The 26,043-nt window shown below is 38.3% G+C and overlaps 2 protein-coding genes and 1 long non-coding RNA gene across 3 annotated transcripts; 2 read left to right on the top strand and 1 right to left on the bottom strand.

Moving 5' to 3' along the window:
- Window positions 1-510: 510 nt before the first annotated feature.
- Window positions 511-9,558, bottom strand: galca (galactosylceramidase a). The gene is made up of 17 exons (XM_046836877.1): window positions 9,323-9,558; window positions 9,156-9,224; window positions 8,339-8,402; window positions 7,076-7,189; window positions 6,209-6,348; window positions 6,076-6,114; window positions 5,855-5,982; window positions 5,621-5,776; window positions 5,373-5,497; window positions 3,606-3,733; window positions 3,384-3,473; window positions 3,207-3,296; window positions 2,958-3,102; window positions 2,646-2,826; window positions 1,429-1,589; window positions 1,249-1,325; window positions 511-1,160 (listed from the first exon to the last, which is right to left on the bottom strand). Exons 1-17 carry the CDS (start codon window positions 9,449-9,451, stop codon window positions 1,017-1,019), a joined length of 1,980 nt encoding a protein of 659 aa, XP_046692833.1. The 5' UTR covers window positions 9,452-9,558; the 3' UTR covers window positions 511-1,016.
- Window positions 9,559-11,245: 1,687 nt separating this feature from the next.
- Window positions 11,246-25,270, top strand: lgals8a (galectin 8a). The gene is made up of 9 exons (XM_046836652.1): window positions 11,246-11,481; window positions 11,841-11,929; window positions 13,829-14,036; window positions 14,299-14,418; window positions 14,556-14,597; window positions 16,516-16,542; window positions 17,362-17,450; window positions 20,620-20,785; window positions 24,182-25,270. The coding sequence occupies exons 1-9, from the start codon at window positions 11,443-11,445 to the stop codon at window positions 24,329-24,331; spliced, it is 930 nt and encodes a 309-aa protein (XP_046692608.1). The 5' UTR covers window positions 11,246-11,442; the 3' UTR covers window positions 24,332-25,270.
- LOC124377252 lies at window positions 14,604-16,155 on the top strand. Its single transcript, XR_006924079.1, has 3 exons — window positions 14,604-15,334; window positions 15,580-15,690; window positions 15,792-16,155. It is a non-coding gene; the product is annotated as an uncharacterized LOC124377252 (long non-coding RNA).
- Window positions 25,271-26,043: the final 773 nt, after the last annotated feature.

Raw genomic sequence — 26,043 nt, 5'->3', positions numbered from 1 at the left:
AATGAATCATTGTATAAATCAGAGCTTTGTCTTGTATTATATAATTATATTGCATATGTTTGTATATATTTCCTGTATATAATAATAACAATAATAATAATAATTTGAACATATATAGACATACAACATAATTATATAATACAAGACAATGCTCTGATGAACCGATTCATATCTAAACGTTAGTTGGATTATAAACATTGATAACTATCATTATTATAAAACAAACACACACACACACACACACACACACACACACACACACACACACACACACACACACACATTTATTAGCAAGAGACCATAATATATCTGGTTTACTGGCTGATTACTGTGAAACACTTGAAGGAGCATGTGAAGGCAGCAAAAACCCTTTCCATTTTTTTAAATATAATTTATAATTATAATAATGCACAACAGAGATTTTAAGTCTTTAACACTTTTTAATCAAAAAATGAATTCAGATTGTCTTAATTGTATTAAAACCATGAAAAATTGACCATAATATCAATATAAATTGTAAACATTGCATTTATAAGCCATTTATACAACAAAGACTTGAAAGTTTACAGCTCATTCGTATGTTTTTTAAATGTATACTATGGCATTTATGGACACGATTTCCCTTCAAAACATACACATACAACAAAAAGGTGTTTACATTATTAATATTGCGCTGCAGACTCTCCCTGGAAATGTGCACTAATATTCTCAGAAGTAGTGATTATTCCAATGGTGTTAGTTGGAAAACATGGCTAGTGTGAAATTTTTTTTAATATTTACTTTGTATCATTAACAAGAAGTTAATTTTGACTGCAGAAAGAAAGAATTCACAGCGTGTGTGCAAAATAACCACATAAACCATACTGTCTGTTATTGATTTTATAATAGGGGCCACAATGAATTCTTTTGACCCACAAAAATCCGACAATCTTCATCTGTGTTCAACTCATCATTGTAATTCTGATCATCCAGAGTGTGTGAATATGTAGTTAGACTGAAAGCAGTGAGAAATGTAATCAATCTGCATCAACCAGAAAGTTATCAAACTGTGCAAAGTCAAACGACGACGTTCCGATCGCAGCCCAGCCGTTCTTGGGGTGAAGTACGACAGCATTCTTCCATAAAGGAAACCCGTTCAGCATTCCGAAAGCAAAATTACCCTGTTAAAACAAAACACCACATTATAGGGCAAAGTACCGAATGATTCCAGTTTTAAGATTCTCGTCTCAGAACCTAAAACGTTTTTACCTTCACTGTAAGTGTCAGCGTGTGCCAGATACCCGGTCTGGTCCCTGATAATCCTTCCACAAGAACTTTCTGTGCAACTTAAACAAGAAGAAAGAGCCCTCAATGCTTTTTTTCTCCCAGAATGTTAAACACACTGAATTGTTGATGTAATAAGTAAGAGATACAGGATTAGTCACTGACCTATATCATTAGTCACTTTGTACGTGCCATTTGCAAAAACCCAGTAAAATACACCTTTGGCTATTCGGACTGCTTCCCCGGTTTGATCCACTCTGGCTGCAACGAAGACGCCGCTGTCTTCATTTTCAAGGTAAATATCACAGGAGACTGATAGGTCCTGCCTGTTTTAATGTAATGCAGTGAATCAATACTTGGAAATCCAAACAAATCACAATTATAAATCAAGATATTAGCAGGCGGCAGGAGTGATTTGTGATAGAAGAGTATCTGTGAGAGTGAAAGGGAAAGTTTATAGGACTGTGGTGAGACCTGAGATGTTGTATGGATTTGAGACAGTGGCATTAAGTAAAAAAACAGGAGGTAGCAGAGCTGAATACATTGAGGTTTTAAGTGGGAGGATGGACAGGATTAGAAATGAGTTTATTAGAGGGACAGCGCATGTAGGACGTTTTGGAGACAAGGTGAGAGAGATTGAGATGGTTTGGACATGTGCAGAGGAGGGACATGGGGTATATCAGTAGGAGAATGCTGAGGATGGAGCCACCAGGAAGGAGGAAAAGAGGAAGGCCAAGGAGGAGGTTTATGGATGTGGTGAGGGAAGAGATGCAGGTAGTCGGGGTGAAAGAGGCAGATGTAGAGGACAGGGGGGGATGGAGACGGATGATCTGCTGTGGCTAATGGGAGCAGCCGAAAGAAAAAGAAGTTTGGAGAAACAAACTGTTCACATCTTAAGAGTGTGTAAAGCTGTTATTCATGTTATTATTCAATGAAAATAAAGTTCAACATCTGTACATTTATATATTTGTTTGGCAAAGGTTGTTGCATATAAACAAAAGTAAAGATGCATGTGTCTTTAAAAACAATAAAAGAATAGGTTTTCCAGGTGATAAAGATTATTTATGGTCTAAAACTAAAACTTTATATTGTGAAATCTTATTGAAAAAAATTCTTGTTTCTGATTGGCTGGCAGGTGTACACTGTTACACAAAGTAGGTGTACACAAGGTAGAGATGACATTTGTTGACATTAATTAATTGATTAATTAATATTCATTGACAGGCGTACAGAAGATTTTAATTTTGTTTTACACGGTATCTATTCGAAATCATAAATAATTTTTTGTAAAATTGTAAATATTCGAAAAGGTTATAATAAAAATATATATATTATTGCTTTAACAATATGTGTAAAGCATGAACCATGTGTTGTGAACCAACCAGCTGTGGTCTCCGATGATACTGATGGTCTGATCTGCATCGTAACCCCAGGAAACTGGCCAGTGGTTGACCACCTGGCGTAAAGTGTACCTGTGTGCCCCTGAATCCGTGAGGTTTGTGAAGTACTCAAACACGCCTGTCTGATCAGCAAAATATGGGGCCTCTGAGAAGGGAGAGCTTACTGAGAATGAAAGGGGAAATGAGAAAGAAAAACAATATTAGAACTAGCATGTCTACTTCACTGGACTTTTTTCAGAGACGTCGGAATAAAATTTAGTAAAAAAGAAAACATCAAGACGTGTTCAAACCTACAGGCATCGAAGTCATCAAAGTATTTTTTGGGAAATAAAGCAGAATCTGGAGGATCAGGGTAGAAGCCTTTCTGCCCAGTGGTGATAGTTGTAAACGTGTAAAGTTCATCAACGTCCAGCTTCATGGTAAAACGTCCGTTGGAGACCTGTTTAGACAGACGGTTTTTAAATATCATGCTAGATAACATGACAAGAGCTACTATAAGGTCCTGTGTTCAGAAATAGAACAACCCAAATTAGCCGGGTTCACCTTTATGGGCTCTGCTTTCCTGAAGAGAACATCTTTAGTGGTATTGAAATCCAGTTTTGAGTACCACAGCTGCAGCTGAGTGATTGCAGCCTATTAAAAGAAGGGAGCACAGACAGTCAGGGTAGACTCCTACAGTAGAGAGACGACCTGACAATATTTCAAATACGCTGCACCTACAAAGGAGCCTTTGAGCTGAAAAGATGCTATCTGAGCCTGGACGTTGTAAGGAGGGAGCGGAGGCCTAATGCACTGCGAGTGATTGTGTGTCTGAAAGAAAAAGGAAGGAAATTAAATCTACAGGATCTCTCACTGTGGCAGAACTGCGAGCATTTCTTGTTAGAAGTGTGACCTTCTAGCAGGACAAGAAATAAAATAATTAGATAGATAATAGACACCCACCATGGTTTCTATGATGATTGTGAGGTTCCCTTGGCCGTCTGTCAATGCTACATAACTTCCACCATGTGTAAGGTTCCCTATGGTCTGGAGATATGTCCAGCCGGGTTGTACAAACTGAGTAGTGTGAGCTATAGCACAAACACGCAGAATTAACAATTATATAGCTCTACACAATTCATTTTCATTCATACAGCGCTTTTAACAACTGTCACAATGCAGCTGTACAGATAGTCACAGGTAAATGTTGATCTCTTATTAGCAAGTCAGAGGCGACAGTGGAGAAAACAGTCCCTTTAGATCACATGTAGAAAAAACTTTAAGAGAAAAAGGGAACCCGATCTTTCCTGAGTGACACACATAGTAAAACTGTATGCTATACAGGAATATAACTCGAGCAATGCTAATAGCATTAAAAAGATGTTCAGCATTATTATTATTATTATTTTTATATTACAGTACAGTTTTTAATTCTCTAAAACCAAAGTGAAGTGTTTCACAAATGAGACTTGAGCACATAAAGTACTCCTGAGCACAAAAAGTACTCCTGAGCACATAAAGTACTCCTGAGCACATAAAGTACTCCTGAGCACATAAAGTACTCTTAAACACATAAAGTAGTCTTGAGCAAATAAAGTACTCCTGAGCACATAAAAAGGCAAAACCATGACTGGTCTTTTTTTTATTTGATTTTTTTATGAAGATGGAGCAAAACATTTGCAGTTCCTCATTGCATAAACATTCAACTATTGTGTAACAGTAGCTACAGCAATATGGATCAGAGGTCATACATTCAATAAATTCGTATATAAAAAAACATTAGGTGAAACACAGGATTTTTGATGAACTTTTGTTACATTTCTGGACATATTTAAATTGGAGCCATCTGTTCTCATAACTACCAGGAAATGGTCATTTTAGTGCACCATGATTCTGTCGTGTATGATTATATCTCAATGTCCAGGACCAGCACATCATTAAGGTGGGATGACTAGACGAATAGGACTAACAGAAATCAACATTTTTATATGAACCATGTTGAAAAATCGAACAACACTAAATATAAAAACCAACAAAAACAACTATACCACAATCACTTTTAAAGCCTGTGTTAGCTTATAGTCTTAGTTATCTCAGATCAGTAACTTATCAAATGACTACTTACAAATCTATAAATATAGGCTATATATAGCTAACCAAAGTGTCTGTCAAAGGTTTTTAGTCTTTCATAGTTTTTGAGAGACACGTTTATGTTTAAGTTCTACGCAGCAGACTAGGTCATATAACGGGATGAAGATTTATTATGACCAAACAGATCTTTAAATGTGCAGATGAAGTTTAATTTCACTGAAAAAATACATCTAAATAAGGCAGTTCCATGTTTGATTGTGGGGGTGAGGCAGTTTGCCAACTCATCTGTTCTCATGAGATCTTACATACGTTTTTCTGTTAGAGCCAAATAAATGTCCAATTTGCACTCATCTGTCCACAGAACATTCTTCTAAGAATTCAGTGTCCAATTCTTATGTTTTTTGCATTTCAACCATGTTTTTGCATCTAAACAAAATAAACATGTATGTTATATATGAATGTATAAATTGAAATCTAATCAAGTTTGTCCTCATTGATTTCTTGCTATATAACTAAAAGACATGGCTCATTCAGTACATTTGTGGGCGAAGGGCCCAACTAATCACCCCTAATGTGAAAATATGAATTATTTGATCATTGTATTAATGTTTTATGTATAAACTGTGCATGTTTATTCACCTGTTATCCATATTGGGGTTTCGACGACGTAATTCCCACTCCACGGCTCTTCTGCAGTCATCAAACCGTCTCGACCAAAAGACAAATCTTCATAATAGCTTGCTATCAGATTCCAGGAGATAGTCCTAGTTTGTTAAAAAAAAAAAAATAAAATTAAAGAGAAAGAAAGAATTCTAAAAAAAAAGGGTTATTGAGCACTTCGTCATTGCTGAGTAAAAGAGGGGCGGTCTGGGGAGCATTTTACTCACGACGTCATCCTGCCATTGACATAGTTCCAGTTAAGAATACGAGCCCAGCATCCTGCCCCAAAGTCATCATTATACGTGCTGTAATCTTCAGAAGACCACAGCTTTTTCCCTGTTAACAGTGCCTCTCTCGTGGTCGTTGTACCAGGGTAGTGAACACTGAGGAATAAAATGTTTAACCCTATATTGTGAAAGGAAGTGAAATGGGGTATAATAGGTTGATGATCTCGGTCTTACCCAATAACTTCAACAGCATCATTGAGATAGGAATCAACAAGCATGGCACTGGAAATGTCCCAATTCCCATCTGCTGCAATGATGCCTACGTTTGGTAAATGAGCTCGGTCTAAAGTGTCCCGAAGAACCTAAATGTTCACAACACGCTCAATTTCAGAAGACACGTACATTCATTTTTCACACTTTGTCATGTTCTGTTCTATGGAAAAGTCCCATTTTACCTGGATGTACTTCGAATCAAATCTCCGTTCATTCCATACCTAAAATTTGAAGTTAAAACATTTGCATTATTTTGGAAAAGTTTTACATGAATAGCCTAATGAACTAAATAAATAAATAATAAAAAAAACACACCCCTATGTAATCAATATCTAAACCATGATGTTGTTTAGCGCCAATCACCCAAGACACAACATAGTTAGCAGTAATGTCTGGAAAGCTGTACGGCCAGTTGGTCCCATTACCAACCCATCCTGGAAAAGCCCATGGGAGACCTTCAAAACATCGAACATGAAACGATAGTCAGATCTCGGTGAAAAAAGGATGTAAAGATAACAAATTTTTATATGTTTATCATATAATATACAAAGATAAATATAATTATGATCAACAATGTGATAACAACTCGAGACGTTTTGGCACCTTTCCAAAAAAAAAAAAACAAAACAACATTTCGACTCAAAAACTACTTACCTTCTTAAAAACTCCCTAATTTATGCAGGTGGTGCAAAAGAAAAAAATAAAAATAAAAATAGCATTCAGCAGGATACAGTTATCCCAGGATTCACACTTTTACTGCACTGTTTTAGCGTCTGCCCGTTTATTCGTTTTCTGGTTGTTCATCCGTTTTCAGAAATGAAATGTTCACAGGAACCCTTTAGAGAACTTAGTTGATCATTGGTTAATATGATGGCATACACCCCTCTTTATTAGTGACATTCATGATTCATCTGCACAATTCATCGATTCAAAGCACAAAAATCATTTATAATAGAAATGTGCCGAAGATAAGATTCACAGATTATGGTTTATTAACTGGTTTAACCTTTTTTTTTGTATTCAACGACTTACACAATGAACAAATGCCTAGATGTTTTTGGGGTTAAGACTATTCAGGTGAGAACCAGATCAAAATGGCATAAACAATTACTAATCTGTGCAAAGTTTTCCTTCTCAATATCGTCAAGTCTTTTAGCCTTATCAAATGAATTATGATCTTACCGATGAGTATGATGTTTGGGTTCCTCTTTTTGGCCTCCTTCATAAGCCACCACTCATAGCCACGGAAGTAATTCTCATCAGTGCTGCTGTGCATATGTGAAGATTCAGTGCCATCTGTAGTAGAAAGCAAAAGCGCATGAATGAAAAGACAATGAATCCATTTGGAGGTATTTTGGAGAAAACTCAATTTTCAGTTCAATTTGGTTCTTTAAAGTGCTATTCAACGATGGACATTGTCCCCAAGCAGCTTTACAGAGATAAGTAGGTTATACAATTTTTATTTATTCTTTAGTGCCTAAAGTGTAGCAGTGATGAGGAAGCCAGTGCCAACAGTGGAAAGGCAAACCCACCCTCATGTCTTCAGCACCACTCATATTACATCACTTCATTACTACAAGCTGTTTGCATGACTTTTTTTTGCACATCTTTTTTGACTGCTGCTGTTGCTCTTTTGCACAACATCTTGTTTACACTTTTGTTAATTACAACGTTCACTTTACGTCTTTTACACACTGCCGTGTGCAATATACAGCAGGTTTACTGCCGGCGCTATTTTGTGTTTTGTGCATTTGTCTTACGCTGTCTTGTATTGTCTTTGCACTGTTTGCACCAGGTTTCACACGATGCACTTTATGTGGCGAGGACACTTACTAGTCATTAGCCCTGTGTTTTCTGTGATCGTTGTTGTATGTAGCACCAGGGTTCAGGAGGAAACGTTGTTTCATTTCACTGTGTAATGCGTCAGCTATATATAATTGAAATGACAATAAAAGCTTCTTGACTCGACTTGATCTGGGTGGCACCGGGTGTCCATTCATTACAGTTTTATGGTTGTTGAGGTGTACTGTTCAGTGAACTGCTCAATGATTTGCACTTCATTGTAGAACTGTTCATGCAATTGTAATCCTTTGCCATTGGAGCAGTGTTTTTATTAATTACAGTCCAAATTCATCCTCCTAGCTATTGAGGTGCTCACTAACTTCATGGATCTTTAGGCTCTTCGTGCAGAACCATTCTCAGCTTTACAAAGTGGTCTCCAATGGAAGAGAACGTAAGTGCAGCAATTCTGAACAGAAATTACCCCTGACACACCCTTTCCACCGTGACTCGCTGTGTGTTTGTGTCAGCAAGATCAGCAAGCTTGACAGACACGTGATTGCATGAACAACTGATCATCTGACACAAAGCGTTTATAGTCCGGTCAAGGTTTGAAACCTAAAACTCAATCACCAGGGAAACTCTTCAACAATAAAAGAGACTTACCTGTTGTTTGCGAATCACCTCCTATTTCCACTTTAAGAATGTGTAGTGAAGCTCCGAAGTTAGGCTAGAAGAAATACAGAGCATTCCAATGGTCTTTAATTGCTTGACATTTAGACCAGTTATGTTTTTTTTAATATCAGTTGCATTAGAAAAGTAAAAGGATTGTCAAAAAAATGTATGAGTAATGCATGTAAAAATGCAAAAACTGTATTTGGAAGCTTTGAAGGCATTTAAAAACTACAATTGGATACATTCAGGTCACACTTCCTTATTTTAAAGACAGTGACCACAATTCTATACACTGACCAGGCATAACATTATGGCATTATAACATTATGACCGGTACAGTGAATGACACTGATTATCTCTTATTCATGGCACCTGTTAGTGAATGGGATATATTAGGCAGCAAATGAACATTTTGGCAGCAATTGAACTTTTTGGGCAGCAATTGAGACATTTTTGGCAGCAAATAAACTTTTTGGCAGCAAATGAACTTTTTGGCAGCAAATTAACTTTTTGGCAGCAAATAAGACATTTTTGGCAGCAAATAAGACATTTTTGGCAGCCAATGAGACATTTCTGGCAGCCAATGAGACATTTTTGGCAGCAAATTGAACTTTTTGGCAGCAAAATGAGGACCAACAGAATATTAGGCAGGTGGTCATAATGTTATACCTGATCAGTGGCCATTTGTATATGAAAATGTATGAACTTCAGGATAGCTGTATAACACAAATTAATCAAATCATTCTAAATGGACTACACATATGCACTACATTACTGGCATGAGATATACAGTAATGCAGTCACTAACCTTAAACAAGTAATCCAGTATTTGACTCCGATAAGGTTCTTTATAGTTGATCAGAAGTCTCGAAGTAGCCTAAAAGCATAATATAAAATCGAATTATTATAAGTAATAATATTACAGAAAGGAATAGACAGATCAGGAATAATGTAGATGTGCACAGGTAAACTCACCCCTCCGCCACTTAACCCTCCAATACCATCAAACCGCCTGCCCAGTCCGAGCCTGTCGTCCAAAATGTACATTTCTGCCACACATAATTTAATCCATGTCAGAACAAACAAGGCGACATGTAAGTTCATCGCGACGCCTCTCTCTCATAACGTAGGACTCACACACACTGAGCACTGAAAGCAAACGCTGTTTACATACAGCACTGGGTTACCGCTTTTCTGTGTTACTTCCTGGTTTAGCACGTGATACTCGTACCTTCCGCTTATTGACTGCCTATGACCGGGGGGGGGGTGTTTGTTTCTTTCGGCTTCTCCCATTAGGGGTCGCCCCAGCGGATCATCCGTCTCCATACCCCCCCTTGTCCTCTACATCTGCCTCTTTCAACCCAACCACCCGCATGTCTTCCCTCACCACATCCATAAACCTCCTCCTTGGCCTTCTTCTTTTCCTCCTTCCTGGCAGCTCCATCCTCAGCATTCTTCTACCGAAATACCCCATTTCCCTCCTCTGCACATGTCCAAACCATCTCAATCTCACCTCCCTTACCTTGTCTCCAAAACGTCCTACATGCGCTGTCCCTCTAATAAACTCATTTCTAATCCTGTCCATCCTCGTCACTCCCAACAAAAACCTCAACATCTTCAGCTCTGCTACCTCCAGCTCTGCCTCCTGTCTTTTACTCAATGCCACTGTCTCTAAACCATACAACATCGCAGGTCTCACCACAGTCCTATAAACTTTCCCTTTCACTCTTGCAGATACTCTACTATCACAAATCACTCTTGCTACCACTCTTCTCCACCCACTCCACCCTGCCTACACACTTTTCTTTACTTCTCTAACACACTCTCCATTACTTTGCACTGTTGACCCCAGGTACATGAACTCATTCACCTTCTCCACCTCTTCTTCCTGCAACTGCACCACTCCACTGCCCTCCCTCTCATTCACACACATGTACTCTGTCTTACTCCTACTGACTTTCATTCCCCTTCACTCCAGCACATACCTCCACCACACAAGGCTTTTCTGAACCTGCTCACTACACTCACCACAAATCACAATATCATCCGCAAACATCATAGTCCATGGAGACTCCTGTCTGACCTTGTCCGTCAACCTGTCCATCACCACTGCACACGGGAAAGGGCTCAGAGCCGATCCTTGATGCAGTTCAACCTCCACCTTGAACCAGTCTGTTGTTTCTACCGCACACTTCACTGCTGTCAAACTGTCATCATACATGTCCTGCACCACCCTCACATACTTCTCTGACACACCTGACTTCCTCATACAATACCACAACTCCTCTCTCCACCCTGTCGTATGCTTTCTCCTAACCCACAAACACACAATGCAACTCCTTTTGACCTTCTCTATACTTCTCCATCAACATTCTCAAAGCAAATAATGCGTTTGAGGTGCTCTTCCTCACCATTAAACCAAACTGTTGCTAACACTAATGTAAAACTTGTCTGTTTCAGCAACTGTCTAAGTGCAAAGAAAGAGAAGAAATGGGAACCTGTGGATTTTCTATGTTCTTTTTTTTTTTGTCGTGTCTTTAATAGACATGAACAAGTTCTTTGAAAAAAATGTCTACCATCTCTCTCTTTCTCTCTCTCTCTCTATCTATCTATCTATCTATCTATCTATCTATCTATCTATCTATCTATCTATCTATCTATCTATCTATCTAAGTTTTTATTTGTAATTAAAGCAACATGTGTCTTCATCATATTTCCATTCTTACCATTTTAAGATTTGCATTAATCAATAAAAAATTTGTAAAATATATATTTTAATATAATTTATATAATAGTACAGTGACAGTTCCAAACTCTGACCCCAATAAACACAATGTGATTACACAATCGTGGAGTCTTGTCTACGTCACAGGTTTTCCATGTTCCCATTGGCTACTTTACTAGAACCAGGAAGTGAAAGTAAAATTTCTTGCTGCGTCTCAAACGGACACTTGAAGACAACTTTAAAGTGTTTACAGCCTTCATTTTAGAGTTTATCTAGTGCACTTTTAAAGGGAAGCAGGAAGCGATTTGGAGTGAATTCGAGGTTAAATTATCGATTAGAGCTGAAAAGAAACAGGAGCGGAGTCGTGGAAATGTCGGTGAAACAGCCGAAGCAGACTGTATTAAACCCGGTGAGAGATAGACTCATTGTGTTGATGTCATTTAGTTATTATTATGTAGTTAAATTAATTTGTAAAGTTATTAATTGTTTCTTGTCCAATATAAAGTCTGGCAAATGGGTTTGGTAAGTTGTACCAGGGGCCTTGAGCAGTTACAGTGCTGTTTATGATGTTCATTTAATATCAACAAACCTACACATAGTTCTTTACTATGAAAATAAATGTTTAACTTTTCAATAAGGATGTTTAGTAAAGGTATTGGGGACCTAATGGTATATTATTATTATTATTATTATTATTATTATTATTATTATTATTAACAATAACAATAGGTGATAGTATAATAATGCAATTAATTGTGATTTTCTCAGCCCATCCCCATATCAATAAGCATCCTGGATGGCCTTCATCCAGGGGAGATGGTTCTTATCCAAGGCTCAGTTCTAGATGATGCAGACAGGTGAGTTATACAATGTGTTAATCCAACTTCTACATTACAGATGTCCTAACTAGGGCCTGTGGGCCAAAGTTGGCTTGTAGTGACCACTAATTTGGCCTGACATGTCATATATGAGAAGAGAATGAGGAATGGAAAAAATGGCATTTGGAAAAATAAGGAGCAGCTTTGTGGATCTTATAAGATGGCATTCTATATCTGTGTTAGGCATTGAACTCTATTGTCAAGTCAAGTCAAGTAGGCTTTTACTATCATTCCAACCATATTCAGAGAGTAGACTACACAGTGAAACGAAACACTATGACTATCATCAGACTATGTAACTGGACAAAGTAACACAAAACTACAACCCCAATTCCAAAAAAGTTGGGTCACTTTGCAAAATGTAAATAAAACAAGAATGCGATGATTTGCAAAACTCATATTTTATTCACAATAGAACATAGAAAACATATCAAATGTTCAAACTGTACCTTTTTAATGAAAAAATTAGGTCATTTTGAATTGAAAAAACAAAGTTGTAATGGACCAAAAGTCTGGTGTTATTAATTTTAAACAGTTGGATAAACATTTCGCAATGAATAAGGTTAATTGACAGTAGAAATAGTTTATCTTAGAGAGGCACAGTCTCTAGACCTTTCACCATTTAAAAACATTTGACACATCATAAAATGAAAAACACAACAAAGGACACCCAGAACTGTTAAGCAGCTAGAATCCTGTATCAGACTCATATGGGGCGACATTCCTCTTCCAAAACTTCAGGTCTCCTCAGGTCCCAAATGTATACAGACAGAAGACGTGATGCTACACAGTGGTCAACATGGACCTGTCCCAACTCTTTTTGAGACATGTTGCAGCCATCAAATTTAAATGACCTTGTTCTTTCCTTAAAATGGTACATATCCTCAGTTTAAACATTTTATACATTTTTTGTTTGTTTTATTGTAAATAGAAAATGGATTTATGAGATTTGCAAATCATTGCATTCTGTTTTTATTTACATTTTTCCCTGTGTCCCAACTTTTTTTGAAATTGGGGTTATATACAAACTACGTAGGACACTACAAAAAAAAGTGCACGTGTGCGACATTTAGTGGAAAAAAACAACAGTAGACACAGGGACACAGCAGCACCAAGAAGATTTGTGATAGTGCCAATTAATTGTCTGTATAATAATAAATACTGTAGATGTAAACCCTAAATTTAATTGCTTTATCAGCAAAAAGATCAAAACAGTATTTTTGTCTAATTAATGAGTTTGTTGAATTGTGTGTGTATCTGCGTTAGTCCAGTCCCAATAAATTGTGCAATAGATTCTTACTGCAATCCATTTTACAATTGTACGACCTTTAAAAATAAATCTGCATTAGTTAAGTTGTTTTCTGTTTATTTGTTTACTTTTCTTTACATATAAAATCATAAACCACAGCAAATTTTATATAATCTTCGGGTACAATGCAACTTTTATTTTCGGCTCACGGCCCTCAATCAAGTCGGATCGTAGAAAAAAAGGTCGGGCATCTCTTTTCTGAGAAAATGACCAGTAACCTTATCGTGCTGTTGATATTCAGCATCAGCACGGTTTAAACTCAGGGTGTTGTAGGGTTGTCTCGGCACTAATATGCGATGTGATAGAATGTGATGACACACCTTCGTGTAATTAGATGATATGAAAGGAATAGTTCAATAATTATATTAAACTTACTATGAGAAATGACCAGGAGTCAGTCATAGGAGTGATATTTGAGTGATATTTAAAAGAACAATCATAATTCCATCACAGAGACAACAAACGCTGGACAGACTAAAGTTAGTCGAACACTATTAAGGGAAACCGATGAAATGACAGTAGAAATTTGCAAATGAAAGATTTTCTGAATTATTATTATTTTTTTGCAGGTTTCAGGTGGATTTCACGTGCGGCAGCAGCATTAAACCCAGAGCAGATGTTGCGTTTCACTTTAACCCACGCTTCAAAAAGAATCACATTGTGTGTAACACCTTGAAACTTGAGTACTGGGGCAAAGAAGAAATCCATTATCTGATGCCCTTCAGAAAGGGGGCTGAGTTTGAGATCATTGTGCTGGTCGAGAAAGATTTGTACAAGGTGAGGGTGGTGATTGTGTGTTGAAAAATTCTTTAAGCACTACTTGAGCTGGATTAATTTACACATCATGGTCAGGTAATTTAGAAAGGGATTACTTGTTGACTCGGACAGAGTGTCAGCTCATGCTGAATTGAAAAGTTCTCAATAATCGATTACATTTCCACCAAAGGTAAAACTATCCTGGCTAAAATAGGGTAAAAGCTTAAATCCTGGCTTTGTGCACTCTTTAAGGGTTTGTGCCGTCTTTCCTTCTTACCTCCAGGTGGCAGTAAATGGGACTCATGTGCTGGAGTACAAGCACAGGATAGATCTGGCCAGAGTGGACACACTGTCTGTGTCGGGAAAGGTTCAAATCCAGGCCATTGGATTCATTCCAAGCACAGTGAGCTCCTGACATTATCATCACGAGGAGTTTTCTGCACTTAGACATTCTGCTGTTTGTCATTTATACTCTGATATAAAGCATTATGTATGAGAACTCACATTTTTACATCTTTTTTTTTTTTTTTTCGTTTTAAGAGTACTCCATCACCTGTGAAAGGGACCAGCACACAGTCGCCAGTAGGTACCCTTATGATGTGTTCCTCTTAGACCCTTTTCTTATAACAGCAAAATGAGTACTATACTCTAGGTACTATAAATACTAACCAGTTCTAGTTTTGTTTGTTTTATTAAATTTATTGACCACATATTGTGAGTGGGTTTTGTAAGAGCAAGGTTGAGCGTGTAAGTGCAGAGTTGAGCGTGTAAGGGCAGGGTTGAGCGTGTAAGGGCAGGGTTGAGTGTAAGGGCAGGTTGAGTGTATAAGAAAGGGGTTGAGTGTGTAAGAGCAGGTTTAGGAGTAGGGTTGAGTGTGTAAGAGCAGGGTTGAGTGTGTAAGGGCAGGGTTAAGTGTGTAAGAGCAGGTTTAGGAGTAGGGTTGAGTGTGTAAGAGCAGGGTTAAGTGTGTATAAGAGCAGGTTTAGAGGCAGGGTTGAGCGTGTAAGGGCAGGGTTGAGCGTGTAAGGGCAGGGTTGAGTGTGAAAGAGCAGGGTTGAGTGTGTAAGGGCAGGGTTAAGTGTATAAGAAAGGGGTTGAGTGTGTAAGAGCAGGTTTAGGAGTAGGGTTGAGTGTAAGAGCAGGGTTGAGTGTGAAAGGGCAGGTTTAGGAGTAGGGTTGAGTGTGTGAGGGCCGGGTTGAGTGTGTAAGAGCAGGTTTAGGAGTTGGGTTGAGTGTGTAAGAGCAGGGTTGAGTGTGTAAGAGCAGGGTTGAGTGTGAAAGGGCAGGTTTAGGAGTAGGGTTGAGTGTGTGAGGGCAGGGTTGAGTGTAAGGGCAGGGTTAAGTGTATAAGAAAGGGGTTGAGTGTGTAAGAGCAGGTTTAGGAGTAGGGTTGAGTGTGTAAGAGCAGGGTTGAGTGTGTAAGAGCAGGTTTAGGAGTAGGGTTGAGTGTGTAAGAGCAGGGTTGAGTGTGTAAGAGCAGGTTTAGGAGCTGGGTTGAGTGTGTAAGAGCAGGGTTGAGTGTGTAAGAGCAGGGTTGAGTGTGAAAGGGCAGGTTTAGGAGTAGGTTGAGTGTGTGAGGGCAGGGTTGAGTGTGTAAGGGCAGGGTTGAGTGTGAAAGGGCAGGTTTAGGAGTAGGGTTGAGTGTGTGAGGGCCGGGTTGAGTGTGTAAGGGCAGGTTTAGGAGTAGGGTTGAGTGTGTGAGGGCAGGGTTGAGTGTAAGGGCAGGTTAAGTGTATAAGAAAGGGGTTGAGTGTGTAAGGGCAGGTTTAGGAGTAGGGTTGAGTGTGTAAGAGCAGGGTTGAGTGTGTAGGAGCAGGTTTAGAGGTAGGGTTGAGCGTGTAAGGGCAGGGTTGAGCGTGTAAGGGCAGGGTTGAGCGTGTAAGGGCAGGGTTGAGTGTGAAAGAGCAGGGTTGAGTGTGTAAGGGCAGGGTTAAGTGTATAAGAAAGGGGTTGAGTGTGTAAGAGCAGGTTTAGGAGTAGGGTTGAGTGTAAGAGCAGGGTTGAGTGTGTAAGAGCAGGTTTAGAGTAGGGTTGAGTGTGTAAGAGCAGAGTTGAGTGTGTAAGAGCAGGTTTAGGAGTTGGGTTGAGTGTGTGAGCAGGGTTGAGTGTGTAAGAGCAGGGTTGAGTGTGAAAGGGCAGGTTTAGGAGTAGGGTTGAGTGTGAGGGCAGGGTTGAGTGTGAAAGGGCAGGTTTAGGAGTAGGGTTGAGTGTGTGAGGGCAGGTTGAGTGTGTAAGGGCAGGTTGAGTGTAAGGGCAGGGTTGAGTGTGTAAGAGCAGGGTTGAGTGTATAAGAAAGGGGTTGAGTGTGTAAGAGCAGGGTTAAGTGTGAAAGGGCAGGTTTAGGAGTAGGGTTGAGTGTGTGAGGGCATGGTTGAGTGTGTAAGAAAGGGGTTGAGTGTGTAAGAGCAGGGTTAATTAAAATGTCAATTTAGAATACATGCTTTCTGACTAATAGATAAGAAATAAATAAACATTGTTCACCCTCTTGTTTGTTCCTCAGGCTTTGCTGGATGACTCATGTGATATGGTGAGTAACTAAAACGTGATTGGATGAGTTCATTATAACCTATTACTAAGCCTATTTTAGATGCTGCTGCACTGTCACTTGAGAGTCCCTAGAGTATGAGTGAGTGATATTTCTGTTGATAACAGAAGTCAAAGGAACACAACCAGATTAGTTTGAGCAGCCTAGAAGGATATAGCAACTTATATAATCACTTTTTGCAATTATGGTGAGTTGAAAAGTATCTCAGCATGCACAAAATCTCAAACTTGTGCTGGATGTGCTACAGCAGCAGAAAACCCATGATCGGTTTCACTACCGTGTCAGCCAAGAGCAGCAATCTGAGGCTATTATGAGCACTGACCAAAACTGAAATTTCTTCTGCTGTTGTAGCCCATGCTCTTCTGCTCACCACAGTTGATTATTTAAGCTACTATAGATTTTTTGTCAGGCCATTTTCCTCTGATCTCTCTGACCAACAAACTGATTTGTGTGCAAGCGCTAGAGACCGTTGTTTTGTCTGAAAGGCAGCCGTTTGTGAAATACTCAAACCCATGTCATCCACATAATTAATGTCACAGAGGTCACAAATTTCCAAATTGCGATGTTTAATATAAATATATTAACTGTAACTCTTGTATCTGCAACAGTCAGTGTATATGAAAGTTTACTAGATATAAAAAAAAAAATGGTTGGAAGTTTTCATTGTCAAGTAACATGGTTGTTAGGAAGGTGCTCGATAATCTAAACTCATGGAAGTCATGGAAGGCAGAAATTAGGTTCTTCATAAAGGATAAGATGATTGTATTGTCAGTAATGATTAATTGTGTTGTTTTTTTCCAGTCTCTTCCTTTTAAGAGAAAGATCATAAAGGGCTTGATTCCAGGACATACCATTACAATCAAGGGTCTGATCCCTGCCTTTGCTCACAGGTCTGGAAATAAATGTTAAAAATTGTCATTTATACACAAATCCCAGCCTTTACATTTTTGAATTTATATATTTTAGAATTTATATATATATATATATATATATATATATATATATATATATATATATATATATATATATATATATATATATATATACACAGTGGAACCCGGTTATCTCGCCCTCGGTTATCTCGACAACCCTATTAAGTCGACGTTTTTGAAGTGGAACCGCCAAATTCTCGCTTTGTCTAAGCATTTTTAATCGGTTATGTCGACTTTTTTTATGTCGCTAAACCCTGATATCTCGAGCACAAGGGGGGGAAAATTTGCCATTTAACGTCGGTTATCTCGGTGCAGCCGCAGAAGAACTCGCGGAAGTGGCGGAAAAATCAAGACTTACAGCTGCTACAGGTGTTGTATTGTATACTGGTGAATCTCTGCTGTTAGTTAGTGCACATATGCCTTTTGTTGTTAAAAGTTATGCGATGAACGGGAGGTGAAAGTAGAAGCGCGGCACTGAACAGCACACGGGAGAACGTGGGATGAACAGCAAAAGCATAGAATGAACACCGGCAGGATCCGGGGGGAATCCGCGATGCACTTTGGGAAGAAAAGCGCAGCCGTTGAGAGAGTGCCGGTGGGAAGGCACGTACCGGGATACGCATGCGCGATAACAACGACCGCCGTGAACCAACATATACCAACAATAACGGACAGTGAGAGTGTGGAAGTTTAAATAGGAGCTGGTGATGATGATAAACGAGCACCATATGTGCGCGATTAAAGCCGGGAGCTTCAGAGAAAGCGGCCGAGAAAGCACCTGACCATGCTGAAGGGGGCCGAAGGGGGCGTGGCAGGTGGATTCCTGACAGATAAACATGTACTGTATGTATGCCTTCATCAAACGAATCACGGCAATGCTGTTGTGTAAAAAAAACCTTTAAAAACATAAGAATGCACATTCTCATTTATTAACGCACGTCATGTACATAAAGAAATTTCAAACACGTTATTAAATTGCCACCATTTTGATTTTCGTTTATCTCGATCATCGGTTACCTCGATGCTTTCTGGGGACCCCCTAGGACATCTACATAACCGGGTTCCACTGTGTGTGTATATATATATATATATAATCTCAATATTTATCTGTCTGTGTGTGTGTGTGTGTGTGTGTGTGTGTGTGTGTGTGAGTGAGTAAGAGAGAGAGAGACAGAGAGAGAGACGGACGCTATATTTCGCCAAAAGTATTAGATCACCTGACTTTCCTGCTATATGTGGTTCTTTTCCAAACTGTTACCAAAAATCTGGACTCTCAATTGTACAGGACGTCTTTAGATGCGCTAAAATAACATTTTGAAATCCCATAACCTGTTCCAGCATGGCACTGCCTTACACAGTAAAAAGCAAACAGCAAAGTGAGCTTCTTGAAGATCTGGTTTACATGCTTTGGAGAGGAAGATCTTGAGTAGCCTGATATAGAGCTCTGATCTCATCCCTATGGAACACCTTTGGGATGAATGCGAATGCTGACTGCACCCCAGGTCTCCTCACCTGCATCAGTACCTGCCTTCGTACCACTCTTGTGGCTCTTGTTGGGACTAAATGGGAATGCAATACTTATGACCAGGTGACCCAATACTTTTGGCAATATAGTGTATATTGTGTGTATATATATATATATATGTGTGTGTGTGTGTGTGTGTGTGTGTGTGTGTGTGTGTGTGTGTGTGTGAGTGAGTAAGAGAGAGAGAGACAGAGAGAGAGACGGACGCTATATTTCGCCAAAAGTATTAGATCACCTGACTTTCCTGCTATATGTGGTTCTTTTCCAAACTGTTACCAAAAATCTGGACTCTCAATTGTACAGGACGTCTTTAGATGCGCTAAAATAACATTTTGAAATCCCATAACCTGTTCCAGCATGGCACTGCCTTACACAGTAAAAAGCAAACAGCAAAGTGAGCTTCTTGAAGATCTGGTTTACATGCTTTGGAGAGGAAGATCTTGAGTAGCCTGATATAGAGCTCTGATCTCATCCCTATGGAACACCTTTGGGATGAATGCGAACGCTGACTGCACCCCAGGTCTCCTCACCTGCATCAGTACCTGCCTTCGTACCACTCTTGTGGCTCTTGTTGGGACTAAATGGGAATGCAATACTTATGACCAGGTGACCCAATACTTTTGGCAATATAGTGTATATTGTGTGTATATATATATATATATGTGTGTGTGTGTGTGTGTGTGTGTGTGTGTGTGTGTGTGTGTGTGTGTGAGTGAGTAAGAGAGAGAGAGACAGAGAGAGAGACGGACGCTATATTTCGCCAAAAGTATTAGATCACCTGACTTTCCTGCTATATGTGGTTCTTTTCCAAACTGTTACCAAAAATCTGGACTCTCAATTGTACAGGACGTCTTTAGATGCGCTAAAATAACATTTTGAAATCCCATAACCTGTTCCAGCATGGCACTGCCTTACACAGTAAAAAGCAAACAGCAAAGTGAGCTTCTTGAAGATCTGGTTTACATGCTTTGGAGAGGAAGATCTTGAGTAGCCTGATATAGAGCTCTGATCTCATCCCTATGGAACACCTTTGGGATGAATGCGAATGCTGACTGCACCCCAGGTCTCCTCACCTGCATCAGTGGCCTTTCGTACCACTCTTGTGGCTCTTGTTGGGACTAAATGGGGAATGCAATACTTATGACCAGGTGACCCAATACTTTTGGCAATATAGTGTATATTGTGTGTGTGTATATATATATATATATATATATATATATATATATATATATATATATATATATATATATATATATATATATATATATATATATATATATATATATATATATATACACACACACACACACACACAATTTTATTAAATGAAAATATATTTTTAAATTATGATAGTTCATAATAGCTTAGAATTATTTATGACATTTTATAATATATTTTTTTTAAATAACTTAATTTTTACCAGTATTTGTATAAATCAAATTTATATTCATATTTATACTGTGTTTCTAGATTTAATAATTCTTTTTTTTTTTTTTTACTATATAGCAGTGTAAATGATTTTCTAGGCAGAAAGTACAGAAATTTAGGTCTGTTTTGTTTTATTAATATTTCGGTTTGTCATGTGTGAATGATGCACTGCAGCTTCTCTATAAACCTGCGCATCGGGAACTCGAAGGACATTGCGCTGCATTTAAACCCTCGGCTCAGATCTGGTTTGTTCATTCGTAATTCATACCTGTCCGAGTGCTGGGGTCCAGAGGAGAACACCCTGCCCAACTTTGTCTTCAGACCAGGAGAATATTTTGAGGTATTAAACACTACACACTCCAACATGCACAAAGAACAAAGCTCATACTGTGCGGCATAAGTATTTAAACACCTGACTTTGTCAATCGATATCGATTCGTCTCCAAACTGTTCTCACAAAGTTTTATACAATTTTATAGGATGACTATGGGTGTGGTAGCATTGAATTTAATTTTTCCTTATATAGATATACTGTAGTTTACATACATGGGTTGGAGTGGAAGATCTTGAGTGGCCTGCTATAGAGCTTTGAACTTAACCCTATTTAAAACCTTTAGTATATATGGGAAGACTGACTGCATGCCAGGTTTCCTCACCTCACCGACATCAAAACCTGACTTTACTAACGCTCTTGCTGTTGAATGTAAAACACACTTTAAAATCTAGTCCTTCATCTACACAGAAGAGTAGAGGTTATTATAACAGCAAATGGGGACTAAATGTGTTTAAAAAGCACATTCGACTCTTAGGATGAGGTGCCGTAAACTGTTCTTATTTTAAAACCTTAGTACACAAAAAGGAAATGAGCACCCGTGATGCAAAACCCACAACAAGACAAAAACAACAGGAAGTTATGTCTGAATATATTTCCGTCATTATATCGCATTAAGAAAAGGAAATTCTAACTTTTACACTGAGCAAAGATGCACTTTTATGACTTAAAATTTAATATATAAAATGTGTTTATTGTTGTAAATTTTTGGGTAAAAAAAATTAAAAATCTGCCTTGGACTGCAATAACAGCTGTATTGATTAGTTCCTGCTTACTGATATGATTCAAACTGACGCTTTTGCTGGAGCCTTGAACTTTAAACTTAACATTGTGGTGCACTAGTACAAAAAGTTACCCAGATAATCATTCTGTAAAGGCTACACTCTTTTTTGTGGTCAGTAGTGTGTTTAATCATCTGATCATTAACGTGATTGATCATGGTGCTGATTCTGTCCAGGATGCCGCAGTAAATAAACGAGAATCTCTCTGTCATGGTCAGCAGTGTGTGTAAACGTCTAGCAATTAATCACATTGAGCTGCGTGTTCATTGCACTTGAAGTCATTGGTTTGATCTGATCATCTTAATAGCACCAAATATTGATTTCATTCATCAAAAATATATACTTTTACTTTTTATGTGAAAATTTGCCTTCTTTGACAAACCCAAACAGGACAGACATACAGTATCTACACTCTTAACAGCCTTCAGGACACTCGTTTAACACTTCCAGAGACACTTCGGTAAACATGAGGAGTTTATAGATAACTTCATTAATCCCACAAACACAGGTGGAACTATTCATTCACTGCCACTGTTTCCCAGAACTCTGCCTATACATATACATATATGTGTGTGAGTGTGAGTGTGTGTGTGAGTGTGTGTGTGTGTGTGTGTGTGAGTGTGTGTGAGTGTGTGTGTGTGAGTGTGTGTGTGTGAGTGTGTGTGTGTGTGTGTGTGTGAGTGTGTGTGTGAGTGTGTGTGTGAGTGTGTGTGTGAGTGCGTGTGTAAACTATATGTATATGATATATATGTATATAATTAATCACTATTTAAGGCTTTAATCAATGTAATGTTCAGCTAAATGAAAACATTGATAAGGCCCTTGCAAAAAATACTTGGATTTAAAATGTCTGTGGCTGTTTTTTCTTTGCTTAGTGTTCATCAGCACAACATCTATCTATCTATCTATCTATCTATCTATCTATCTATCTATCTATCTATCTGTCTGTCTGTCTGTCTATCTGTCTGTCTGTCTGTCTGTCTGTCTGTCTGTCTGTCTGTCTGTCTGTTAGTTATTTAATTAGGCAGACAGCGCAGCATGTTAAACATGTTAAAGCTCCAGTGCATACAATCCTTTCTGGTAAAAACAATACAATGATTATTGAGACAGGGGTTGAAAAAGAAATATCATAATCACAAAGCCCTGAGTTACTGTTAATTGTCATGACAGGTCTATAATAGTATTTCTTAGTCCCTGCTGCTCCAGGGTGTCATTGCAATTGTCCAGAAATGATTAGATACATCATTTTCAGATAAACAGTTCACATATTCCAACTGGCAAGAAAGATATTCAACTAAATGTTGATGGGCAGGACCAGGCAAACTCTCAAGATAAAGAGCGAGTAAAAGTGTGAGAGAGCAGAAAAAGCCAAACAGGAATCCGGTATTATAGTACAAGCGGAAAAAGTATTCAGGTGTGATGGAGTTTTTAACAGGTGTGGTCATGCGTTCTGGATGCCATACTGTGAAGTTCATGTTGCATCATGTTGTTTATTATGAGCACTATAGCTAATTTGTATACTGAATAACAGGATGTGTTTTTTTCCCTTTCTAAACTCGGTTATATTGGGTACGAGTTATCCGAGGCACTCACCCATAGCTCACTCTTTTTGCTCTGTGTTTTGATGTAAGACCCAACAGCATGAGATTACAGCGTCTTTTTTTCCATTTGATTAGAAAAGCAGCAATCGTCACTGTACACACCTCTCTGAGATCGATAGTGTCACTTCATGCTTTGGTACAGTGCTTTAAACAGCATAATTCATTTGCTTCTACTTTCCGGATGGATCCGGGTTTTATTTTTTTCTCTTTTAATCATTTCATTCAAAGGCCTAGAAACCTGGAAGCGCATATATATATATATATATATATATATATATATATATATATATATATATATATATATATATATATATAGCCTTTATTTGTCACATATACATTATAGCACAGTGTGTGTATATATTTATATACAATAGTGAAATCCTTTTCTTCTTATAGCCCAGCTTGAGGGTTAAGAGGACCCAAGGGGGGGCCAGCTTTGGTGTTGCAGCTTGGTAATACCAGGGCTTGAACCCCTGACCTTCTGATCAGTAACCCAAAGTTTTAACCACTAAACCACCCCTTCCTACCTGATAAATATAAAACCCCTTTAAGGGTAAATCTACAGTACACAATTATGTCGTTTGGCAAATGCCCTTATCCAGAGCGACCTTGAGTTATCTCATTTATGCAACTGAACAGGTAAGGGTTAAGGGCCTTGCTCAAGGGCCCACCAGTTGCAGCGTGGTGGTGGAATTTGAACTTCTTCTGATTACTCGTTAGTGGACTCCTGAGAACTCCAACATCTTAACCACTGAGCTCCCACCTCTTATACATAGGGACATTCATAAAGTATACATTTATGTACATATACATTCATTACATTTAAATTTGCCTACGGGTGATATCAAAAATGAGAATAATGAAGTGAGTAAATGTGGGTTTGGGTGTGTGTGTATGTAGAAAAAAAAGTTCTTTAGCCATGCTGAACAGGACATAGTTGGTCAGATATTTGTTTAAATGCAAGAAAGAACTCGGCAACACTGTAACCTAATTGTCCAGTTTCGTGTCTCTCTGTTCTCCAGATGATAATCCTGTGCGAGGCGCAGCAGTTTAAGCTGGCCGTGAACGGAGCTCATCAACTGACCTACAAACACCGTGTCCAGGATCTGAGCCGTGTGGACGAGCTGGAGATCATCGGGGACCTGGAGCTGCTTGAGGTTAAGATTTGGTAACCGGCATTCCATCCGAACCCTGCAACTTTAATAAAGACATCCAGACTCTAGACTAGGCTCAGGTCTGATCTCCTGACATAGTGTATGTCAAAACAAAAACTAGCCTGGCTTTTACTTTTCTCTTGTGCTACTTCTGATTTTACACATATAAGGTCCAATTGTTGTCTGTAAGATCAGTATCACTTCTGTCACTGTCAAATGTAACCACTTCTTTAGCATTTAGCATTGGGATTGTGTATCGAATTTTGGTAATGTGGAACAAAACGTTTGCCGTAACAAACATTGTAACAAAATGCACATAAATCTTTTTTGTTTATTTCGAAAAAAGCATTTGGCCAACCAGGACATGTTTAGTGACTGAAGTTGGCTTTATTGATAATATACCAGAGCTACAAGTTGAATGTATCGTCAAACTGCCTGTTTTTGACTTATATTTATTTTAAAAGTTGGTTACACACTGTTATTAAAACGGAAAACAAGCAGAGGAAGATAATGGGGCCATTTTGAATTTGTCAGGAAACAGGAAGGCACTGTGGTGTCATTTGAGATTTGTACTTTAAAGAGGTTTGGTGGATTGTATGATTCCAATTTCCGATTTAAATGTTTAATTAGTTAATTATTTAATACAGTGCACGCATGCAATACACAATATCTGATGCTTTAAAAAAAAAAGAAAGAAATAGGATGTTTCTGATTTTCTATTCATATCATTAGACGAGGAAGGTTTGTTACTGCACAGTGCGGTCACATGACCTTGATATACGGATATCTGCTATATGAAATATTTATTTCTTTTGCTGTGTAACGCATTCCCCGAGGATGTGAGATGGAATATCAGAATATCGTGTCGGAAAAAAAATAACATTTATTACAAGAAATCTAATAAACCTGGTAAACCAATCAAAAAAACATTAAAGAATCAGGCCGTGGCTGCCGCAGGCTCCGACTTTCAGCTGTGTAGTTATGGGTCTGTTTCAGATTTACTCCGAGTGGATTTTTTTTTTTTGCAAGCAGGATTTGTGTTTCAGTGATTTTAATCTTAAGAATCTTCAGGCAAGATATCAAGCATATAATATTATCCTAGTGGATGCACTAATAAAGAAACAAATTTACTAGTTTTTAGAGTTAGAAGTCAAGGAAATGTTTCAGTGAAAAGAAAAGCTCACATATTAAATCGACTGATTAGCATTCAGAATCATATGTCAGCCCAGATGTGTCAAGCAGCAAAACCTGCAATGTCTAATAACTCATTTTAGCTCTATGCAAGTCATCAGCAGTGTGAAGTCTATGCAGGTTTTCATGAAGACATTTAATTCACCCTCAAATCAGAAAGTGCAGATATGTGCTTGAGCTAGATTTAGTCTTTGATTTTGGGCAGTCTTATATCAGATTCAGAATTAATCATGTATATTAGGAGATTTAAATATATAATACAATTGACCAATGGATGAAACATATGAACTTTTGCCTTTTTCTAATCTAATAATCTATTATTTGCACATGTATAGAATTTCTGTCTTTCTTTATAAATGGGAAAAAAAAAACGCAATAAAAATGTATGGATATACAAAATGTAGGGAAACCATCCTTTCGCTTGCTTCTTTTTGGTGTAAGATAATTTCATGAGATCATAATTGTATATATGAGGTGGTATAAAAGGTTTGAGGCTAGTTTTGTAACACGGCAACAGATGGCAGCACAAGGCTGCACGC

Source organism: Silurus meridionalis, chromosome 23 (genome assembly GCF_014805685.1).
Source record: "Silurus meridionalis isolate SWU-2019-XX chromosome 23, ASM1480568v1, whole genome shotgun sequence".
NCBI classification, from domain to species: domain Eukaryota; kingdom Metazoa; phylum Chordata; class Actinopteri; order Siluriformes; family Siluridae; genus Silurus; species Silurus meridionalis.
This window is presented reverse-complemented; position numbering and strand designations above follow the sequence as displayed.